Below are 24466 nucleotides of genomic sequence, written 5' to 3'. Positions count from 1 at the left end.
CTCTACCTGTGGTTTCATGTTTGATGTGGAGAATTGATTAAGTCATTTGGGTGTTGTCCTTTTATTTGTTTTGGATTTTGTGGTAGGACAGGCTGGGAATATTTCATACCCAAAGGAGAACCTGCAGACACTGTGTGGGACTCTTTAGGCACTGTCTATAGGTTCCAGCTTTATGTCCCATTTAGGGATCCTCTCTAAAACACCAAACTTCTGTCCTGCAGCTCCTATTCTGGGCTTCTCTTAAGGTAAGAAATGCTGACAGCTGTGCCAGGGCTTGTCCTGTGGGCAAATGTGCCTGGGGGTTCAGGAGGAAATTCATCAATTCCAGGGATAGTTGAGAGTGAGCTTCATTAAGAGAATGTTTTATAACCATATAGCATTTTTCATTCCAAAGAACCCCAAAGGAGCATACAGAAAATGGATCTTTTTTCTCTGGGCAAGCAGAAAATTAAATTGCAACTTTCTTGTGCTTGCAGAGAAAACAGAGGTCTAAGACTTCATTTCCTTTATTAAAGAATTCTACTCAAGAAAGTTGCTTTAATTTCTGATGAAGCATTGCAGGTAATGGCTAACCCTGATGTTGTATTTTTACATTCAAAACCTTGTTGATGGGCAAAGAGAGGCCCACCTTATATATAAAGCCAAGAATTCAATGTTCATAAAATTGAAAACTAATCCAAATTCATCCAAATCCAAGAATCGTTATTAATCCTGATTGAATTACTGAAACAAACAAACAAACATCCTTCAACTTAGAAAAAATTGTCAATAGTGATAACAGGGCAGATGTAAAAGTGTTGTAGACACCTTTCTTAGCTCCTACCCCTTTTCCTGCTGTTTCTCTCACCATTTCCTGGCTCCAGGAAACCATGAAATGGTTTGGTTGGGTTTGGTTGGGTTGGGTTGGGTTTGGTTTGGTTTGGTTGGGTTTGGTTGGGTTTGGTTTGGTTTGGTTTGGTTTGGTTGGGTTTGGTTGGGTTTGGTTTGGTTTGGTTGGGTTTGGTTTGGTTGGGTTTGGTTTGGTTTGGTTTGGTTGGGTTGGGTTTGGTTTGGTTTGGTCCCATCCCACTGTTTGTGGCCAGGCTGTTGTGGGGAGCTGTAACTCCTGGGATGCTTTGCCAGGACAAAGGGGATGCTCACACTGACCATTTGCCCTCGGGATAATTTGGGGTCATGTTTATGTCTTTGAGAACATATTTTTGTGCGTTGCTTGGCCTGGAGCTCCACAGTAGCTCCAAATTTCCTGTCTCTGGTGTCCCCCACCCTTGTTAGATCCTCCCCTGCCCCTCTGAGTAGTGCCTGGAGCTGTGACCATCACCCACCCCGGGGCAGAGGCAGAGTCTGGCTGTGGCAGCAGCCTCAGGATGCACAGTAAGGAATATTTGTGTGCCAGCAGGCTCAGGATCCTCGTGCAGGATGCAAAGCTCCCTCTCAGGAGCCAAACTGAGCTGCTGGACACTGGTGTGTGAATGCCTGGAGCTTTCAGGGTGAATAAGAGAATGTTTTGTGTTTCATCGCAGCCACAGCCCCTGGTGCTGACGGAGGCTGAGGTGCAGAGTGGAGTCTTTAATGAGCTCCCCAAGTCGTCTGAGCAGCCAGGAGGGCACTGGGATGTCTGAAATCACCCCTGTGCTCTGCCACAGCTGATCAAAGTCTCTCTGCTCACCAGGAAAATGAAGTGGTGCTCAGCTAAACAGTAAAAACCCACCAGAAGGGAAAGTAAGACCAAAAGTCTGGCAGTGGCAAAAGGGACGTGTAGTGAGAACCAGGAGGAGTTTGTGAGTTACCTGCAGAGAGGGTGACCAGGAAAGGCAGAGCTGAGCTGTGCCAGCCCTGGCACAAAGGTCATTAGCCAGCTTAATGCAGACAACTTTTCTCCCTCTGGTTTTCCTTCCTCCCTCCAAGCTCAGTGCCCCTGACTTTGAGTGAAAATATCACAAGTAATTGAAGTTGCAAACCCCAGCAGAATACTAAATTAGAAATTAAGCAAAAATGCTCATCATTTGGAGCACAGAAGTCCTGGGCAATTTTTCTAATGCTGTATTACAGCAATTGGAATAGCTTTTTTTTTTTTTTTTCCCAGCTGCTTCACTCACTGAATTGATTGAATTAAATGTGTTCTGTGGTGCCAGGGAACCTCTGACCCCAGTTACTCAGGATAATCAGGGGGTAATCAGCCTGCTGTGATCTGAGCTCCAAAGGAGCAAGAATATTGTAAGGTTCAGGGAGCCTGAGCTGGCATTAATCAGATGTCACCAGGGTTTGATTATAAATCCTAAAGACCACCAAATTGATACAACACGGTTTAATCCACTAAAAATTAGGTATCTACACATTAATCACCAAGTTGAATATCTGCAAGTGATTGCTTTTCTGGTAAGTGAAGTCAGGTGTCAATGCTTTGGAATGTCCCACAGTTAGTCATAAATATAATGATTAGCATCAGCACAAAAGCAGCATTAGCCAGATTAAAAAAAGATTTTGTTCTAACCTCAAATAGAGGTGTTTTTTTTCCTTCTGTTGGAGTTTTACAGCTCCATTGAAATTGCTGCTCGTGTTTCTACTCTAATTATGAGCTTACTCAGAGGCAAGAAATAGGAGCTGGTGCTGAGGTACCTGCAAGCACAGCATTTTTCTGCCTTCCAAGGGGAGGAAGGGTGCCTGCTTACAGTATATCACACTGCTGTGTACAGAAATAAAGCGGTATTTATTGTCCCTTAAAATGATTTCCCCTAGAAGTGGCAAACTCAGGTGAAAAATCTGTATCAGAAATGTGTGTCAGGATCCAATTAATTCCTCCTGCTCTGGCTGTCCTTGGGAAGAGCTCAGTGTGGCAATAGTGATGGAGATGTATGAGCACATCACATGGAGGATTCTACAGGAGAAGGAGCTCCAGTCCTAAAAGAGAGGAACAGCCCAGTCCCTTAATAAACTCACGCTCTTCATACAAATCCTGATTTAGTAAACATTCAACCCTGCGGAAAAGCTTTTTTGATATAAACTGAAGGTGATACCAAATTCTTATTTATCTCGCTGGTGCCACCTGCATTTCCTGGGAATTGCCTTTATTTGCATGAGACATTTGGTGTGCTTGCAATCAGAGGGTTCCTAAGCTGCTGCTGAAGGATTTCCAGGCATCCCAGAGTGGCAGCTGGGATCAGGACGAGGGGATTGCACAAAATCTGGGCGTGCCAGCAGTGGCAGCTCTGGTGGCCAGTGGCTGTGGGGGTGCCTGGTGCTGCCTGCTGTGCCCCAGCCCCACCATGGGGCACCTCTGTGCTCAGGGTGATGCTTCTCCTTCCAGGGACGGCCCTCACAGGAACCAGAGCCAGCAGGTGCCCCTGGGACAGCCCCTTTGCTGTTCATAGAGTCATAAAATCACAGGATGGTTTGGGTGGGAAGTATGGGAATAAATCACACAGATTCCATTTTCTTCATGGTGGAAAAAAGCTCCTTTTTGATTCACAAAACTCCTTGATCCAGTTTTACAGACCTTGTGTGGGACTCCAATTGGCCAGGAGCTTTCTTGCCAATTACTTTATTGGTTAGTAAAAGGTATTTTAGTTGTCCATCAAATCTCTCTACTCTTCATCTGTTTACATATTTTCTTCACTGGCTCTCATGTGATAGATTTAATGTTTGTATAGGTTCAAGTAGTTTTTTACCCAGGAATAGATTGTTATGTTAATGAACTGCTCACACCAGGCTTGGTTTCACATGGGAACCTGCAAAGTGCCAGCTTGACAAGGCCAGACACTGATTCAAAAGAGCAAGCCTGATTTTATGAAGCCTTTATGATTTTTCTACCTTTCTGCAACAGGAAGGGACCTTAAATCTCATCTCATCCCACCCCTGCCATGGCAGGGACACCTTCACCATCCCAGGCTGCTCCAAGCCCCAATGTCCAACCTGGCCTTGGACATTCCAGGGGTCCAGGGGCAGCCACAGCTGCTCTGGGCACCTGTGCCAGGGAACAATTCCTTCCCAGTGTCCCATCCAACCCTTAAAGCCATTCCCCCTTGTCCTATCGCTTCATCCCTATATACAAGTCCCCTTTAGGTACTGGGGGCTCTAAGGCACCCTGTTCAGGTGGCCCTGGAGCTCACACAGGGCAGGTGTGACAGGCTGTACTCTGTGTTTGTGTGTTTGGGTGTGCACCCCTTCTCTCTGGCGCAACCTTGGGCTGTTTTCACCTCCCTAATTCTCAGTGCTCAGACACATCAGCTGGGCAGTCCTGCCAGTCATTCCCAGCCTTAAACAGCTCAGAGAAAATTCAGTATCAGGACAGAAAAATACCTTTAGCTCATTTTGATCTTCCTTCTTAACAAAAAGGAGCAAATGCTTAGCCATTTGCACAAAGCACATCCAGCTGAGGCTGCGGTGGTGTCGGTGCTCCAGAAGGATGTGTGTACAGACAGTGTTTGGGTAGGAAAACATAAATTTCCGGTGAGAAAATGAAAGGGCCCTGAATGTTCCCTCTGTGACATTCTAGATAAGAAATAAGCACACAACGGGCCCTTGCAAGAGGAATGTTTCATTTTCCTTTAGCGCAAATATTTTTCTTTCAAGGAAAGATGAAATGAGCACTGGCAAAAGGAGCTGGGTGCTGGGAGAGGGAGGCCATCAGAAACCTTAAAGCAGAAAGCAATAAATCCATTTAGCATAGCTGAGATTTTCCCTGACCTTTCCACAGCTGTGCAGTGCCAAGCCATGCATCTGTTGCTGCAATATATGCTTCAGTCTCAGAGTTTCCAAAGCAGGTTCACCCCAGCTGCCAGTGAAGCGCCCTGACCCTGCCTTTGGAATGCTCCCCTCACAGTGCAGGATGGGCAGGCTCACATCACCCACGGTCATTAGTCAAATACACTGCATTTAGAGCTATTTGTCTTTATTCTTGACCTTGGAAACAGAATTTGTCTGTGCTAACAGGGTTAGAGGCCCCAGGTCTTTGTTTTCCCCATGCTGGGTAATGAGAGTTCAGCGCTCACCTGGATGTTCAGGGTATAATAAAGATTTTTCTGCTATGAGAGGGAAACAGAAAAGGAAGGGGATCATTAATCATGAGAGTTCACTTATGTCTCTGATCTCTAAATGATTATTCTTGTATCATAGCTTTTTGATAGAGCAGTAATGTTTTGCTCAATGAATGTTGAGCCAACTGGATGTAGACTGGATAATTTGAGGGAAAAAAAATCTTGTATATCCAGTAGAAGAAACTATGTGCAGTAGAGTTCATTCATCACTTTGTCAGCCGACTTGGAAGACTTATTGTGTTCAGATGGATTGAAATATGGAGCATTCAGCCCAAATTCTCCTTTCCCCACTCAGCTTTTCACAGAAAACAAAATGCTGGCTCGAGATTTCATTTCTAAAATTCAGACAGATTCTGTATCACTGCAGATTATGCTGCCTGTAAACTTCCATCTGTACCTCCTGCTTCCACTGGAACAGTGTGAAACCTTGCAGAGTTCTTATCTGCTTCCAAAATAGAGTTTTCAAACTGGGATAACTTCAGACAGCTCTCAGCTGGAGGGGCTTGTAAATGTAGGGCATCTCATCCCCATCAGCTGGCACAACCCAAAATGCCAGAAGTCTGGGGAATTGCTGAGATTTGTAGCTGAAATATTCTGGAGATACAAGTTGCTTTGAATGCTTGGGCTGGGGCTGCTCAGCACTGCCCACCCAAGACCCCATGAAGAGCTGGAACCGCTGTCAGAACATCTGCTCTTGGCAGCCTGGGCCTTGATCAGCTGTAAACTGGCACAAGGAAAAATTCCATCCTCTGGAATCAGTGCCCTCCCGGGGCAGAAAAGGCAGGATTTCTCATCTGGCTGCATATGCTGCTTGTTCTCAACCAGGCCAAAGATTCTGACATGGAGAAAAATCTCATTTTCACTGCAACTTCTGCAATGAAAATGAGAATTTCAAGGTACCAAAGTAGATGAACAAGATGCCTGTAGATTTTTATCTAGAATATTTTTGTTCTTTCACCCATTTAGAATGAAGCATTCCTTTCTTTTTATGTTGTTGTTTGGGGTTTTTAAACTTCTATTTGTTTAGTGCTTTTGTATAGCACTAAAAGACAGTTTTTATACCTTGACTACTTCCTAGAGGTAAATATGATAATAATTTCAAAATCATCAATAGGTTTCATCTGCTGAAGGTCTCGTCACTGCCCAGCTCTCTGCCCATTGCATTTATTTATACCTGGGAACAGACTAAAGCCCTGAGAGAGATTTCTCCTTCACTTCCCTCAAGCTCCCAAAATTTCTAGCAAATTAACTGGTCTCTCCATATGTTAATGCTAATTTTAAGAAAAAAAAATCATGCCTTGTCATAAAATTCTCCTTTTTTCTACCAGTTTAATATTCAGAGAGGAATAAATTCACTCCTCCTCCTTCCTTGTAAAATGAGCCAAAGGTGACTTCCAGATTTTCCTTTTAGTAGGGCAGGATCAGTGAATTCCACCATTTATGTTCAGATGTTCAGCACCAGAAAAGTTGGTTTGGGTAAGAAAAAGTCTCTGCTAAATATGAAAAAGGACCATTTAACAAGAGCTGCTTCCCTTGTCACCATCATTAGGATAAGTAGGGGGAAAAATCCTGTAAAATCTTTTTGCTCCTCAAATCCAATGGATGAAAAAAAAAGAAAGGAAAATCCAAAGAGGTGTATTTTATTTAGAGTTCACTCTGGACCATTTAACAAGAGCTGCTTCCCTTCCCTTGTCACTATTAGGATAAGTGTGGGGAAAAATCCTGTAAAATCTTTGTGCTCCTCAAATCAGGTGGGTGAAAAAACAAAGAAAAATCCAGAGAGGTGTATTCTATTTAAAGTTCATTCCATCTAAAGAAGACATCCAGCATCTTAGAGAGAATACAGGCTTAACTCTGCCCTGGATGGGAAGTGCACTGTTTTTCCTTTTAGTAGGGCAGGATCAGTGAGTTCCACCATTTATGCTCAGATGTTCATCTTCAGCACCAGAAAAGTTGATTAGGGTATGAAAAAGGCTCTGCTAAATATGAAAAACAACCATTTAACAAGAGCTCCTTCCCTTGCCTTGTCACTATTAGGATAAGTGGGAAAAAATCCTGTAAATCTTTGTGCTCCTCAAACCAGGTGGGTGAAAAAAGAAAGAAAAATCCAGAGAGGTGTATTCTATTTAAAGTTCACTCCATCTAAAGATGACATCCAGCATCTTAGGAAGAATACAGAACTCTGCCCTGGATGGGAAGTGCACAGAGGAGGAAATGAGAGGAGCTGGGCTGGCTGCATTCAGCACAAGGAGCCTCATGAATGTGAAAGGCAGAGCTCTGCCTGCTCCCTGGGCAGGTGAATAGGTGTAGGCTGCTCCTCCAGCCCTGCTCACAGCATCATTTTCTCTCATGCTGTTGTTTTAAACATAAGGTTTGTTCTACCTGAGGTGAAGGAATTTTTTATAGCTCAGACAATAACGTCATTATTTGAGGTTTTCTCAAAAGTTCCTTTAATGTAATAAATACAGTGACCCTTCACTGTGCTCTGTCCACCTGGAGAAGGAGTATTTGTTTTTCTCTGATATAACCATCATTCTAGAGGTGTCCAGTTTTTGGTGGGTACTTGATTTATTCCAGAAACCACTGAATGCACCTTGCATTTGTAGGTGGAAAAGTGAAAAAGAATGAATCATTTCTAAATTATTTATATATTCAGGGAAAAAAAATAGAGAGCATCTTTGTCTTCCTTCTGAATCTTCAGATATTTGATGTACACGTGGAGGTAGCAGGCTTTGAAGCAGGCATTCAACATATGATTAATACATGTTAGAATTATCTTTTTGCCTTTGCTCAGTGAGGCCCTGAGCTAGGCTGAGGAAGAGTGTAATCTTGTGCAAACAAAATCTTCAAAATAATTCCAAAAAGCAGCTGTTTTCAAGTAAGCTTTCACCATCACTTATTTACAGTCCCCAAATGGTTTTTTAGTCTTGTGCAAGCACATAAATGACAGGATTGAAATCAGCAGCAGCTCTGAATGGGCTTTCAGTACTGCTGTGGGGAGGAAGCAGGGAGAAAGTTCTGTAAATTTATTTATGGCTCTTGTGAGGATCTTGTTCTGTAGATCTTCTAAAGTTTTCAAAGATTTGTGGTGTCTGCAAGAGGGACAGAAGTACCATTCACATTGGCAACCTTACAGGCAGCTCCTGCAGCACCCAGCAGATTCCTTTCCTTTCCTTTCCTTTCCTTTCCTTTCCTTTCCTTTCCTTTCCTTTCCTTTCCTTTCCTTTCCTTTCCTTTCCTCTCCTCTCCTCTCCTCTCCTCTCCTCTCCTCTCTTCCTTTCCTTTCCTTTCCTTTCCTTTCCTTTCCTTTCCTTTCCTTTCCTTTCCTTTCCTTTCCTTTCCTTTCCTTTCCTTTCCTTTCCTTTCCTTTCCTTTCCTTTCCTTTCCTTTCCTTTCCTTTCCTTTCCTTTCCTTTCCTTTCCTTTCCTTTCCTTTCCTTTCCTTTCCTTTCCTTTCCTTTCCTTTCCTTTCCTTTCCTTTCCTTTCCTTTCCTTTCCTTTCCTTTCCTTTCCTTTCCTTTCCTTTCCTTTCCTTTCCTTTCCTTTCCTTTCCTCTCCTCTCCTTTCCTCTCCTCTCCTCTCCTCTCCTCTCCTCTCCTCTCCTCTCCTTTCCTTTCCTTTCCTTTCCTTTCCTTTCCCCCCATTTTTTTTCATTCTAATACCTGAAGTGGTCTCAGTCCCAGAAACAATTTGGCTTTAACCTGATGGAAAAGTGGTCCAGAGGGACTTGTACCTGGAGCCTAATTAATAAGTTCTTTTTTCTTTGTTTCTTTGAGTACTTTTCCAAGCAGACTGGTGAGCAGCAAAACAAAATGAAGCCATGCTGAAACTTCCTTTTTTTTTTTTTTCTTTCTTTTTCTCATTCACGATGAATATCAGTGATTTTAAGCATCTTTGTGTTTCTCTATAAAAAGGCCCAAGTTCAGAGCCTGCAGACGTTGTAGCCATGTTCCAGAGAGCAGAATTGAATCCTTAGCCTTCCATTTACCTAATTGATCTCTCAGTTTGGTTCCTCTTGTTGCAGACTTGCAGACAAAGGTTTTGCAGACAAAAATATTCATTCAGTTCTTCATTAGTGAGTGCTGCTTTTACTTTTTAAAGCAACTGGTGTGTGCCTTGAAAGATCACAAAGCATTTAAAATGCAGAGGCTGTGAAAAATGATCCAAAAGTAAAAACTGAAAATGCATCCAAAATTATTATGGTCAATTTCACATATTTAAAAGTTTTTTTTTTTGTTTTTCTTTTTCTAAACTATGATTGAATTCTTTTTGTAGTTTCACCAGGGAGGTGGAAGAATATTATGTACTCAGAAAAAATATAGAATAAGCTGAAAGAAACACTTTCAGTCAAGAAATAATGCAGTGCCTACGAGCCAGCATTATGGCAGTAAGACAATGACAATAATAAAGCCTGTTTAGGTGACTCACAGCTATAATTTCTGCTTTGCATCTCGTTTACACCATCAAATCCTTGTCATGCCATGATAATGCTTTATATTTATATGGTGTCTTTCATCTAAATGGCTTTCCAAGTGTTTCATGTGTTGCTCGGTGTGCAGCTTACATCAACCTAATCCATTACTTTAATGCAGATATTTTTGTAGTGAAATAGAGCTGCTGTTTGTGTCCACATAGCAAAGGCTGTGTAAAGTCTTAGAAGTAAAACACCTTTAAAATCTGCAGAAGAGATTAGGGAGATGTAGCACCAAGTTTGCTTTGACCACACCATTTTCCACTCAGTGGAGGGTTTGGTATAATCTCATTTTGCTCAGGTGCAGTTTTGCAGCCCTTGAGGGGCCCAGCTCAGCAGGGCAGCACCCAGGGCCCTAAGGGTGGGAGGAAAGGGCTGCAGGATCAGCAGCTCCACTTTGGTCACTGCACAAATACAATTTCCTCCTTGTGCTGCCCCTGCTACAAGTGCCAATGACTTGGGTTATCCTTCTCTGGCAAACTGGGCTCTGTGTCCCACTGAATTCCACCTGAAGTGCTCATTTCTGACATTTATGAGACTCTCATTCCTGATTGATCCAGAATGCAGACCTTTGGGACCACTCTGAAAATTCATTTGTACTTGGAGATGTTGCAGGTACAGGGCTATGGGAAAAGCTTTGTTTCCTTGGCAAATAAATCCTGGGAGCTCAGGTGCATTTGTACTGAATGGCAGCATGCAAAGGAAAAGGCAAAAAGAGCAAGCAGGTTGCAAGAGATTCTATAACTTGTCATCACATTCTCAAGGAATTAGACAGACAAAATATGATCACAAAGGCAGTGGGCTTCAGTGGAGGGAGATAATTGCAATAATACAATTTCTCTGTGGAATTTCTAACACAGACATATGAATTAATACATCCCATTATTTCCCATCTTTTATGATAGATAGGAGAGGAAACAAACCCATGATAGCAGCACAGAACACCTTCCACTGGAATATCACCCTGATAAATGCAAACTGACACAGAGTTTTAATTTGTTTATTCCTGATTGGGAATCACAGTGTGCAGAATCTTAATGAGCCATTGGGTGCTGATCACCGACCCCAGGCACGTTTCTCTTGCTTTGTGTTTGCTGCTTGTGGCAGCTCTTTCATTTGGGTGCCAGTGCCCCACTCTGAGGCAGTTTTTAAAGGTGCTGTTTGTGCTCAGGCTGCAGCTGGACAGGAGACGTTCAGATGCACTGAAGTTCATCTCTTCATCTGCTCTGAGAAGTCAGTCAACAGAATCTCATTCCCTACAGGAGCTTTACATGAGGCTGTGAGATAGGAATCTGATTTTCACAGGGTCTGGGTACCACTCCCAGCAATGTCTGGGGCTGGGCTGGGGTCAGTGCCTGGATTCTCAGGTGATAACATTTTGCAAAGAGATCTTTTTGTGTGGTGGCAATCTGACAAGGCTGGTTTGTCTTGGGACCATCCAGAGGAATGTTCTGTCCCTAAGAGCTGCCAGTGCCCTGTCCCATCCCCTCATTACAGGGCTCAGGGTGGAGGGGGATTTGGCTCAGTGTCACCACCTGGCTCCAGCAGGAAACAACCACTAAATTCAGCCCGCAAGATCTGGGGAAGGGAGGAGCAGTCTGTTGGACTGAGACTCTCTCCTCTGCTCAGGCACAGCTGGTTTGAACATTTCTGCTCTCCCTGCCATCCCTGTACTGAACCTGTGCTGTCAGAAATAAAAGCTGCTCCTTGTCACCCTCCAGGACCTGTGGAACCAGGCTGGTGATCCCTCACAAGAATTCCAGTGTCCTTATCTGCTCCCCATCAGTCCACCATGGTGGCAAATGGTGCTGACTTGTTATGTTTTCCAGTCTGTTTATGCACCCTCACAAGCCTCACTCTCTTCATCTACATCCATCACTTTCTTTCCTCAAAATCTTCCAGTTCCCCATTAACTGCTGTTCACTCAGTGTCTCCTTCTAAATTTCTATCAGTCCATTTTCTGCGTATTTTGCCACAAGATTTTGGATACAGAAATAGAAGAGTTGCATCTTTTTTCTCCCTTCTATTTCTAAAACTTTAAAATGACAGAATTGCTAAAATCTCTGGGCTGTATCCATGATAAGCACAATAAATGGCAGCGTGGCCCATCACAGAGCAGGTTAACCTCACGTTTCAGACAGAAGCAGTAAATTCACACAGCTCCTTCCAGCAAACCCACTCTGGCCCAGGGTATTCTCCTTCTAAGTTATTAGTGTTCAAATGGGTCCAGATGATAGCAGTTTAAATAAAGTACTGAGCTCATCTCCTTTATTCTTAATTTATAGTGGTGCTTAGGGGATGTGCAGATATTTAAAATGAGTAAAATCAATTAACTTGTGATCCAATTATTTGTGTTAGCCACTGTGGGGTTTTATTTTAGAGCACTGGTTCAGACTTTCCCAGTTAAGCTTTGAGAATATAAACCTTTCACTGTGAAATATGAGAAACCTGTGGTTATTTTTTTCTCTGTTTCCAAAGCTAATTCCAATTTTTGCCCTTTCTTAGTTTTTAAATTCCCTTTTTACTTTTGTTTTTGGAAGGGACACAGTATAACAGATTTTTCTAGATGTTGGGAGGTTTATTCCTTAAATAAAGGTGACTGAACAGACAAAAGAGTTCACCTTCTAGATAAAATACACTGTATTTTTCTAGGCCACAGGATTTCACAGAAGATATGTGTCTTTTGCAATCACAAATCTGTGATTTATTGCACTTGCACATTATAAATTTAGAGTAGACCTCTGTGACAACTTCTGTGGTCTGATCATTCTGCTTTTCCATCCATCTTGAGCAGATTTTAGTCTGATGTTCCAGACAGCTCCAAATATCTGTGTTTATATGATTGTTTCCCAAATGTGAAGGACTCTAGGGGTGGGGGTACCACTGCAGCTGGAATTGTTTGGTTGGCACAGCCTTTCCCTGGGGATGTTGGCATTTCCTGACCTGCAGGAGCCAGAGCCTCAGCAGGTCCTTGTGCCCTTTCCCTCTGCAGCTGAAGTTACTGAGAGCTCTTCCTAAACAAGGGGAAAACAAGGATGCAGAAAAAAGCCAATCCCAACTGAGATGTCCTTGGTTTAGACATCCTTAGCCTGAAATTCCATATTTTTTTAACTAACTGCCAGACCATGGCAGCCTTTTCCATCACAGTCTGGCACTGGTGGGGTAAAAAGAATAAATTTCTTGCACAGGTTTCACAATATTGTATCTGAGTAAAACAGCCATATCTTTTAATATTTTACCCTAAGAGTTCCCAAGGTGAGCTAGGAAGGGAGTACTGAACTCTTAATTGAATCAGACTGGAGGATTAAGGAAAAGATTTTTCCCAAGGATCAATATGAATTAGGAGCAGATGCCTGGCCAAATCTAAGGGTTGGATTCTTTAGTATTAGGCTCCCTGTAGTCTGGTCACCTTTTTATGCAGCTGAAGGGAAATTGTTGGGTGCTGAGCACTTGTGGGGAAAAATTCTGACCTTTATGGTTCTGATGTCTCATATTATGCATGGTCAAGTTGGGAAAATATGAAATAATATCAAAATATCAATCAGGCTAATTAGTTATTTTCAATTAGAGTAAGAGGTATCCAAGTCTGTTTGACAGTGAAAACATTTGGCTGAGCTGGAAGGAACACAATCTTGGTAATCACTCTTCTGTTATTTCCAAGATTTTTAATAGGGTTTTCCTTTTAATTTGTTTCAAAGCAAGTGAAAATATTGTTGTATTATCATTTAGAGTTAATTAAACTGAAAATGAGCTTAATGAACTGTCTGAAACAAAGCTCGATCACAACCTGTTACATATTAACCATCAAAATAAAAAGAATCTTTAAATGCTTTGTTAGATCGACCAAGGAAGATAGAAATAGCCAGTTATTAATGTCATCCTTTTATGAAATCAGGTTGGAAAGCTTGAACTGAATGCATGCACTCAAATTATACAGATAAATTGAAAAGGGGTTTGGGAAGATAAATCAAATCTATTGGAAAAAGAAGAAAAACAAAGAAAACTGAACACAGGGGAAGACATAGTCATATTTTCTTTATTTTCATATGAGGAAATCCACTTTACCTACTATTTGTCCAGACTGGGAAATCTATATATTCATAAAACACCATTTTCTGGATTCAGTATTTCCCCAAACTCTTCTGCAGTGTTATGACTTCTGGTGTTCTGTAAGACAGAGGAAAAGACATTTAGTTTATTCAGGGCTTGAAGCCACTTGGGTGACTCTTGCCCTTGAGTGATGCATTGTCACCAGCGATGCAGCTTTTAAGGAGCACACGTACAGCAAAACCTATTTGTGTCATTAAAGTTTGTAATTTTGGACTTTTGAAGGCTTAATCCCTAGAAATGCTAAGATTTCCTAATGATCTGTAATGGCAGTGCTGATGTTCAGCACTTCTCAGGATTAGGTCTGTTATCAGCCTGGTTTATCCACCTCCAGAGCAGGTATTATCTTATCACTCTTACGTGCAGTGCTTTTAGCACGTCAGCCTCAAGCACTTGAAAGGTGAGGGGTGTTATTAAGTCTGACCCTTGCAAGCTTTTCCAATGGTTTGCTTAATGTTTTTTTCCTACATAAATAAGAATGATGGAGAATAAACTAGAATTTTCTTACAGGGTTGAATCGTCCAGCAATGCATTTCACAAGGTCATAAAAAAATCCTTCCGCTGCAAAAAAGAAAGCAGCACTGACTCTTAGTTATGCAGACAAAGTGGTAGCATGAGGTCCAATTATTTCTGAGTGTCTTAGAGCAAGCCCTCAAAAAATGCTCTGGGAATGGTTTTTGTGAGACCTGTTTTGTGTCTTGATAACAGTGCAGTGAAAAATGAATGAGTGTAGGATAATTCATAAAAAAAAAAGAGTATGAAATGCAAAACTGGATTTATTTGCAAATAAAAGTGGAACTGGGGGCAAAAGTGGTCTGTACAAGGCAGGTTCCTCTTCCCTCAATTCCCTTTCTGGGAATACATGCAGCCATGCAGCACTGCAGGTCACTTCATGCTTCACTTTCCAGTAATATGGGCTGAACTTTCTTGTGATCAGAACCTTCCCAAACTCCATTCCCATCACATCACTGCTTATCTGCCATCTATTAATGGAGAGCAGCTGAAATGTGCTACCTCATATTTCATAAGTGAGAATGCATTATTTAAAGTTTCGGTCGAGGATTCCATCTTCCTCCTGCTGGGGTAAATAATTAATGCTGCCTTGGATATTTGTTGTGTGTATGTGTGTGTGGTCATTAAGTGGAAATAGTAACGATTTCCTCTGTGTTTTTTTTTCCAGTTCCAGGCCACAGTGAAGGAGGGGGTCACAGGTGTAATAGTGAATTTAACTGTGGGTGACCGTGACGACCCCACCACTGGGGCGTGGAGAGCTGTCTATTCCATCATCAATGGGAACCCAGGGCAGAGCTTTGAGATCCACACCAACCCCCAGACTAATGAGGGAATGCTCTCTGTTGTCAAGGTAAGAACAATCCCCTCCTGCCCTGTATTTTTGCTGTCAGGTTCATCCCCTGGGTTCACTGCATAAAGCAAGGCACAGCAGGGATGGGTTATTAGAAGATATAAAGTTGGCAGCCAGCCCTTGTCCAAACTATGTGTGTAACCCCTTCTTCTGTCACAGTAACCTTATTTTTTTAGTCACAAGGACTGCCTGTCCCTAACTGTTGTGCTTAAATAACAGCCAGGATTGCAGTAAGCATCACAATTATTAATGGCATTTGACAACAAAGTTTTGTTTGTTGCTGGAGGTACAATTAGAATTCAAGAGCCCCATTTTGTTCTCACTTAGAGAACACATGCAAGTAGCAGGGAAGAAAGGGACGTGGATTCAGACTGAATCCACAGTTCTGAAGTGGATTGGTCCCATATTTCTAAAATCTCATGGGAAAATTTATTGCCTGTCTTTGTATGAAGACAATCCTATGTCTCAAACGTGACAAATTTAAAAAAAAGAAGAAGAAAATAGCCCTGTTTGCTGCCTGTGCCAGAATGCTCTCTTTTCGGCTTCAGAAGAGGCATTGTCAACTCTTAAGGCAAATGCATGTATTTGTCTTTGGTTTCAAGACAAGAGTTGAGAAAGCAGCTTGTGTTATTGTCATGAGTGTGACTCATTTGTTTGTTAAATACATGTTGCATATAAATAAACATGAGTATATGAACATTGAATTGTGTCTATGTGGTATGGCAAAATAATGTGAGCTCTTGGGCAGGGAGATGTCTCCATGGGTTTTTAAGCCCGTTATGTTTATTTTCTTCAATGTCATTTAGAACTGAGCGTGGCTAATCCTGAACTCCCGCCAAGCTGCAGGTGCAGGGAATGTCCCTGTCCCTTTCTGGCTAATTCTGCTGCCTGCAGCTTTGCTGCGGGCTACAGGAAAAAGCATTAAGCATTTGTATTTGACCTTTACCCTCTGATCTTTTTCTTTGCAGCCTTTAGACTACGAGATTTCAGCCTTCCACACGCTGCTGATCAAAGTGGAGAACGAAGACCCGCTGATCCCAGACATCACCTACGGGCCCAGCTCCACAGCCACGGTGCAGATCACCGTGGAGGACGTCAACGAGGGCCCCGTGTTCCACCCCAACCCCATGGCAGTGACCAAGCAGGAGAACATCCCCGTGGGCAGCGTGGTGCTCACGGTGAACGCCACCGACCCCGACACGCTGCAGCATCAGACCATCAGGTGGGAGCAGTGCCCTGTTGTATTTGTGGGCAGGGAGGAACGAGGAATCTGACTCCATGTGCTCAGAAGGCTAATTTATTATTTTATGATACTATATTATATTAAATTCTAAACTATACTAAAGAATACAGAAAGGATACTTACACAATGCTAAAAAGATAATAATGAAAACTCGTGACTCCTTCCAGAGTCCCAACACAACTTGACCCTGACTGGCCAAAGAGTCAAAACAATTCACATGAAACCAATGAAACAATCACCTGTGGGTAAACAATCTCCAAACACATTCCAAAGCCTGGAGAAGCAAATCAGATAATTATTGTTTTCCTTTTCTCTGAGGCTTCTCAGCTTCCCAGGAGCAAAATCCTGAGTGAAGGGATTTTTCCAGGAAATGTGAATGCCACAGTGCCCCCTCGTTTTCATCCTCCACTAACTGGCAATGCGCCCAAGAATTTGTCTGCCAGTGCAGAATTATGTTTAATTTAGTAAGAAGTTACAATTTATGTTTTGTCCTGCAATTAGAGATTCAGTTTGTTGAAGACACGGGAAGCAATAATTTTCCACTCCGTGAAGTTCCTACAGTAGAACAATCAAGTGCCACAAGGAATAGATTTGGCTTTGCATACTTTCAGAATTACTTTTAACCTGCTTGCTTATTCCTCTTCCTTCATGAGAGCCAGGGAAGATATATAAAAATTTAAAATGTCTATAGAAGTGATGCATCTGTTTTACATAGGGTTTAAATCAGTTTATGATCATTTATAATGTCCCTCAGTAAAATAATGACTGTCCATCTGCTTTCAAGAGCTGAGAAAATATTTCCCAGTGAAAGACTGAAGCTAAAGGAAGCTAAGACTTGGCCTTGTCCAGAGAAATGAAAATAAATTATCATTTCTGTGCTGTAATAATATAATCCCACACTTGTGCCATGTCACAAGGGGCAAACCTGGGTATTACGTGGTATCATCATCTTATATTTTGATCCATCTGGTTTGTTCCTTTGGCTTTAGATTCTATGAAAAATGAAAAAAAAAAAAAAGCAACCACTTTGTTCTCTAGAACTAAATTGGCTTTCCAGACAGCTTTTGTCAGCATTTGAGAATTACAGGTTAGGCACTACCACTAAAACCTACAGCTGTGTTTAATTTTTCATTTCTCCTTGTAAGTATCATCTCCCCCAGGTCTCAGTGTATATAAAAGGGGATAAACTCCTTGTGAGAACGACTTCAAAGCTGCAGCTGAACAATGGCTCTGTCAATCCAGACCATGGGCAGAGCTCTCTCTGCTGTCACAGGGTTATTTAGCAGTGATTGTGCAATCCTTAAAGAAGGTTTGACACGTGTACTGCTCCACAATAAAGGAAGCTGGTGATCTTGGAGATGTTGTCTGTCAGCAGCAAGTCTTGGTGAAAATGTCACTGCAAAGGATTCAGATTTGAATGATGAGGAGGTGAATTTAAGCAGGGGAGTGTGCTCGTTGAGGAAGGAGGAAAAAGTCAAGGCAGATAATTAAAAGTTTCAATTCTCTGCGTCAAAGATAATGTTGTTAATAGCATTAATAGTTCAGTTTTTCTCCTTTGACTTCTACCATAGAAAAGCAGTTTATCTGCAGGATGATTCTTAACACATCATTTCCCTTGTTTATAAATGGATTTATTTATAGAATAATTTCTTATTCTTAACTTTAGCTTTTGCTCCAAAGACCCCTTATTTCACACACAAAAATTTGTGTCTATGGATGGTTGTCAGACCCTCAGCAACTTTGCTCAGGACCTGGCTTGTGCAGGTATTTATTTCCTTTGGGTTTTGGACTGAGTTTAAGAAATTAATTTATTGGTGCTCTCCATAATTTATGTATTTTCATGGGAGATGGGAAAACTAATATTCATTAACATAACACCTGATTGTGTGATTCTAAAAGAGAAAAGCCATGAAAATGTAAGGATTTCATCACCAAAGCCAACAATCGAGGAGCTATTACCTGAAATTTTCCCCTTGACTAATGATTTCGCTGAATTTTTCCAAACTACATTGTCCCTGAATTTAAAAGGCATCCAGAGAGTCACTGAATACTCTTCAATTTGCTTTAAGGGTGGTGTGAGCAGTTAAGAAACATAAACATGTTCTGCAGTTCACCACACCTGGTGCCAAGGAACTCCCAAATCTTGACCAACTCATAAGATAAAGAGAATTTTCCCAGAAGATTTACTGTTTCTGCATAGCCAAGTATGGAAGGCTTACAGCCAAAAGCGAGATTTTTTTTTCCTGTTATGTGCAGAAAAGAAGAGCAGAACAAAGCTAGACTGGGCTGGGAATGAGGAATGATCATATAAAGGAACTATGGAAAGGGAAATTGTTGTGTAAGTTAGAGGAAAATAATGCAAATGTAATGGAAATCTGGGAAATGGTAGAATGCATCAGGAAAAGGCTAATTTGAATACATGTCAGTCCTATTGCTAAAATGACAGGAAAGCATAAAGCAGCATTTTTAAAAGATGTTTTAATGCTGACAGGTGTTGAAACACCTGGGTGCCAGCCCTGAAAAAGGCAGACTGTGGGATGAGAACAGCATCTGCAATTAAGGACAGGGTGAAATTCCATGTATAAAAGCCAAAACCACCCCGTGGTTGGGGTCTGGCTGAAATGTTTGCCTCCAATTCCCACAGACAGGTGTGTGTTCAGAGTTTGGGACAGTGTGCAGGACTTTTATAGAGCACTGATTCCAAATTTGTGGTTCTCAGACTATAATTGTGCCATCAGCCCTTGCTGTGACTATATGGTAAAATAAAGGCCAAGCAGGGTCAGCACAGGCTCCTAAATGAGTCTGTGGATTAATTGATTATTAATAATCATGAGTGAGCAATGTTTTGTCTGCAAGAAGCAATGAATGTCATATTTGTGCTGTGTGAACTGTGTACATCACCCCCAACAAAGTATAAACCTCTTCAAAATGGGCAGACCAGCAGAGAATTAGTAATGTTGGTGGGCTTTGGGTTCTTTTTTCATCCTGTTACAACTGAAATATATCCAATTGCAGGGATATTTTTAGTTAATTTTCTGTATAGAACTTGTAGAAGGAGCAGCTGATTATTTGTAATCAGGAAATTTAGTTACTCTACTAGATATAACATGATAAATGCATTTCAAGACCAACAAAAAAGAGTGGAGAAAGCATTTTTGCCATTGTCTGCAACTAGATTGAATTTATTCTTTGAACAATGCAGATCTGAATCAGAATCGAATTACTTATCTCTGAAAAACGTGGCTCACTTTGTAAAATTTCCTGAAGACAGCTGTACTTTTTGAAGCAATTTTCCTTCTTATTCTTCAGCTTCAAGTGTTTTTGCAGGCTGAGGAAGAATTTCATTACAGAGCTGAAACAAGCTGGCAAAAAATGTGTTTCAGTGGGAAAAATAAGGCTCCAAATGCCAGAGCTGGGGCTGTGGCCGTTGGTCTGCACACCAGTGGCAGAACTTGCCTGGTGCCAGCTCTTCCCTTTCCATTGGCACTAAAATTCCAGAGGAACTCCAGGCAGAGATGGGAGCATCATCCTGAAAATAAGAGGTGGAAACCAGAGTTTGTTCCACTCTCCTTGCTCCCAGAAAGAAAAAGAACCTGCTCAAGCTGGGTTGTGTTTCTCAGATCCATTGAACTTTCTTTTTTCCTTTTTTTCTTTTTTTTTAAGCATTTAAATCTCTCTCCAGTTTCCATCTTTTCTATTAAAAAATGAAAGAAATCCAGCAGGCCCCATTTTAATTATAACCCAACAATTTATTAATAGAACAGTAATAAAGTTTCTGAAATTTGATTTCTTAATCAGGGACCATTGTTATTTTTGTGCCAGATTTGAGAGTTTAATTTTGGGTACTTCTTCCCAACCTCTGAAATTTTAATCAGAAGTTTTAAGTGTACGTGTCAATGAGAAGTTAAAGGCCAAATTTAATAACATTTTCTACCTTGGGAAATTAAAAGAAGAACCTCACTCTGAAACCCATTATTAACAGTAGATCTTAATTAAACACAGTTACGATTCTCAATATTTGACTGTGTGAAGAGATTGGTTTCAGTATTTTTCCCTTTTTAGGATTCAACAAGTGCAGAATATTCAGCAGTTAAACTTTTAACTACGTGTAAATAAGTTGTTTACTGCAGTGTATTTGTAATTTTTAATTAGAGCAGTGTTGTTTTCTGGTTTCGCGGCTTATCATGGCAATATATTTTTATTACCTACTGTGCTCTTGGATTTTAAATTATTTATGTAAACACATTGTTTATCCTCAGTAAGCAATGTGACTCAGTGCTTCAGAAATATCTTCATAAGAAAAGTTTATTACAGCTCTAAAGCATATCTAATTCATTAAGTAGAATTAAAATGCAGCATTTGAAGCTGGAGAGCTTAGAACCCAAAACTGCACCGAGTTTCACGGGCACATGAAAGGCTGCAGAGATATCAGAAGCTCTGTATGCAAATAAGGTATATATTTATGTATAATATTTATGTATAATATTTAGAGCAAGCTGCCCCACATAGTACAGGTGGCTTCTGGAAGCCCAGGGACACTGTTTCCACATCTGGAAATAGGAGCAAAGTCATTTATTATTGTCAGCATTTCCAAATAACAGCTACTGCTCTGTCTGGGAGGGGAACAGACTCTGTTTCTCTTAATATAAATTGCATTTTTCTGTGCAGCAAACTAAGCATTAATGAGGCTTCATGCTGGAGCATCAGAGCAGGAGAAGGAGGAGGCTGAGCCCAAGTGAATTCAGAGTGATTGTGGGTTTTGCTGCCTTGAAGGAGGTTCTAGTGAGTCTCTTTTGTGAAGTCTCCAGTGAAAGGATGAGAGAAGGGAGAGCCTTCAGTTAACCAGGGGAGGTTCAGATTAGACACTGGGAAAAATGAAAAATTCAGTGCAAGGGTGTTCAGGTATCAGAATAATCTGCTCAGGGAGGCGGTGGAGGGAGACACAGGTCTGGAAGTGTCCAAGGCTGTCTGGATGTGGCTCGTGGAGATGCACTTTAGGGGTTGGACCTTGGTTTGCAGTTGGATCTCAAAGGTCTCTCGCAGCCTGGATGATTCTGTGCATGGTTTGTGTTCTCACCAAGAACCTCTGGGTGATGGACTGGCCAGCGCCTCTGGGAACAGGAGTCTTTGCTGTTTTGTTTTAGATTAGATCATCCTGACTTTGGGGTTGGTGCTTGTGGAGTTGGTGGAAATCAGTGGAAATGTTGCAGCCTCTGATCGATGGCAGCCATGATCTTTGTCCAAAAGATGTATAAATAAAATAAATTGGCTGCCTGAAATGCTATGAAATCATGCTGAAACTATACTGAAATGGATTCATAGCTCAGTAAATTTCTCCCAAATCTCAAATGGTTGAGAAAACTAAGGAGAATTCTTTGGAAAAAGCAAGTTTTACTTCTGTTCCTTTCCTTGCCTGCCTATCCCCACCCTTGCACACAGAGAATGCGTAAGCCATGAATCACAGACAATTCAAAAAGCCTTTTTCATGCCTCTTGCCAGGATTTTTCCAGAAATCCTGAACCCCCTGCGAACAAGGATGAGGCTTCACATCACATTGCTCACAACCACTTAAGGGATCAATTTTGCATACTTTGTTGCACATCAAGCCTTTTTAAAGCACTTTTGTTGCCGGTGGAGGTCAATAAATTCGCTTTTTTGGGATACACTCCAATCACTTCCAGAAGTACTACATAATGAGAGAGGGATAGGAAGACTTAAAGAGTGAATGCTTAGGAAGCAACACACTTAGTCATGGTTAAATATGTCTCCTAGAGTCTGAAGGACTTGTCTTTGATTCCTAACAACAGGAGATTTGTTTTCCTTGTGCAGACAGGAGAATAGCTCCATTGTTACAAATGAATGGCTGAGCCACGCTCTCAGCATGCAGCAGCAGAGTTTTTCACTGTAAGTTATACCCAGGAGCATCTCAAGTTGGCTCTGCAGTTTTATTGATGGCCCTGCCTGAACCCAGCCACTGGGAATTTGTAGTGCATCTCTGGATCTGAAGTTGCTGTGTATTGAGCAGTGTGCACTGTTTTTCTCTTCCTTTCTCTTTTTTAAGTTAGATGGAAAGGCAGGGAGAGACAGAATCTGCTTGAAGCAATGCAAGGTTTTTTCACTTCTGTCTTTGTGAACTCTGAAACACAGAAACTCCAGCTCTGGAGAGCTGTGGGTATGGGGGTGTCCAGCTAACAATGCCAGAAAAGAGGAGATTTAATCAGCTCTGAAAGGATGGACTTGGGCAGCTCCCTCACCCACTGCAGGTTCTCAGTGGCCACTGGCTCAAGAGCATTTTACACAGCACTCTTTTTACTGACACTGTTCCTTGAAGGTGTTAATACCACCTGAGTGGGTAATTATTGTGGTGTTTGTATTTTACAATCATAGAACTAAAATCTGAAGGAAAAAATAGTAAAACTTGCATTGTCTTTTGAATTTTTTTTTTTTTTTGGCAGTTTGACCAAACTGACTTGCACTTTTCATTTAAATTTAAATGACCCCTCTTCTCCCCTACAGCAAACTCTTTAGGCCTACAGCATTAGGGAAAGCAGCAGAATTGTTTCTGGAGCTGTCCCTCCTTTATTCTCCTCTCACACCCAGACCACACTGATGTGACTCTGGAAGGGGGAAAATGGAGCCAGATCAGCCCCGGTTTCCCTGGTTTGTAGCTGGCCAGCACTGTCTGGATTTATCACCAACACTGAGCTAATGTGGAGGAAGCAGCTGATTAAAACAAAACAAAACAAAACAAATAAAAGAAAATAAATAAAAATTCTCAGGTGGGAGCTACAGAGATTGGACAGAAGAGAACAAATGACTGGAATTAAGTTCCACTGCTGAGAGAATTGAAACATCTGGCAAAGATGACTCAGTAAAAGCTGCGGACAGCACTTGATGCTGCCCATCCAGGAGAGCCAGTTCCACCTCTGCCAGCTCCCACAGCAGAGTGCAGGATGTGCTTTTCCCCCAGCTGTGAGCAGATGTTGATAGCTGCCTCCCAAGCCCTGTCACTCAGTCCCTGGGTTGCTCACAGACATTCCCTGGCTGCTTTAATTCAGCACCAAGCTGGCAGCGGAGGGTCCCTGGCATCGCTGATCCCCAGCTGCTTCCAGAGCCTCTCACAGTCTAACTCTCCCCCGATGTTTCTTTTTGCCCTCTTCTACTGATATTCTCTGCCTCTGTGTTGGGGCAGATGTTTGACCTCTTCTTTCCTTCTTTCTGCTGTTGTATATCTCAATTTTCAGTGCTTGAGGCCAATCCCAGCTCACCAGCTGGGGCTGAGCTTTGTTCCAGCAGTTTTTGCCTTGCTGGGAGGGGAGGGAGCCTCCCTGCTTGCCTTGTTTATGCTCATATCTTATCTTCTCTGGACCTTTGGCTCTTCCTAGCAGTTCCCAAAGTTTGGGGAAAGGTTAATGTACTTAAACAGGTTGGTATAGCATTATTTCCTTGTAGGAAAAAGGAGGCAGAGCAGGGGGAAATTTTCATCCAAATTTTCAAAAGGAGGCAGAGCAGGGGGGAATTTTCATCCAGACAGAGGCTGTTCTGAAAAACAGTGTCTCTTTCCTGAGGGGAGGAAAAAAAAACCATCAACCTCTCTCTCCTAGATTGGTCTCTGAAATAACAGAAGTGTCTGAATTAAATTATTAAAGGCTACCTAAAGCAAGGGGCCCAGGAATTCTCAATCCATGATTCATAGTTTTGCCCAGAACCCAGCTACCTGAAGCTAGACTTCATCACTCCTGACAATACTTGTCAAAAGATCCTGTTCTTAAAATTTTCCACTGCTCTACTCTGTTGGCATAAATCATACTTAATATGTTGATATTAAAGTTGTGGATGATAGAATTGAAAAATCTGTGTTTCCATGAAGTCAAATAAGCCCCAGTCACCTATTTCAACTTGCCTTGATATTACCTTTAGAATCCCGAATTCTTGATTAATAAGGATGAATGTAGCATTTAAGGGGAGTTTAATTAGACCCTCTGTCTTTATCCTGCATAACAATATTATGCCACATTATGATTTCAACCGTGTCAGCACTCAGAATGAATGGCTGTGAACTGTGAAATTATAGGGCACATTTTTCATGTCACTGCCTAAACAATATTGCAGATCTTCTTGAGAAATATAACAATAGGATCTATCAGTCACAAGTTATGCTTGCAGTGGAAGGCAGATCCAGACAATAACTCACTTTGTCATTACTGTTCTCTTCTAGCCTCAGAAAAAGCAGGATTTTGTCTCTGGAAG

At 41.7% G+C, this 24466-nt stretch overlaps 1 protein-coding gene across 2 annotated transcripts in view; it reads left to right on the top strand.

Annotated features, from left to right (window-relative positions):
• The window catches only part of CDH13 (cadherin 13), a 446793-nt gene that overhangs the window by 383992 nt on the left and 38335 nt on the right, over positions 1-24466 (top strand). For both annotated transcript variants that reach the window (XM_005428754.2, XM_031063408.1), the window contains exons 9-10: positions 14791-14973; positions 15942-16195. In XM_005428754.2, the coding sequence (XP_005428811.1) occupies positions 14791-14973; positions 15942-16195 (437 nt within the window). The remainder of the gene's footprint in view (positions 1-14790; positions 14974-15941; positions 16196-24466) is intronic.

This window comes from Geospiza fortis, unplaced genomic scaffold (genome assembly GCF_000277835.1).
Source record: "Geospiza fortis unplaced genomic scaffold, GeoFor_1.0 scaffold1081, whole genome shotgun sequence".
NCBI lineage: Eukaryota > Metazoa > Chordata > Aves > Passeriformes > Thraupidae > Geospiza > Geospiza fortis.
This window is presented reverse-complemented; position numbering and strand designations above follow the sequence as displayed.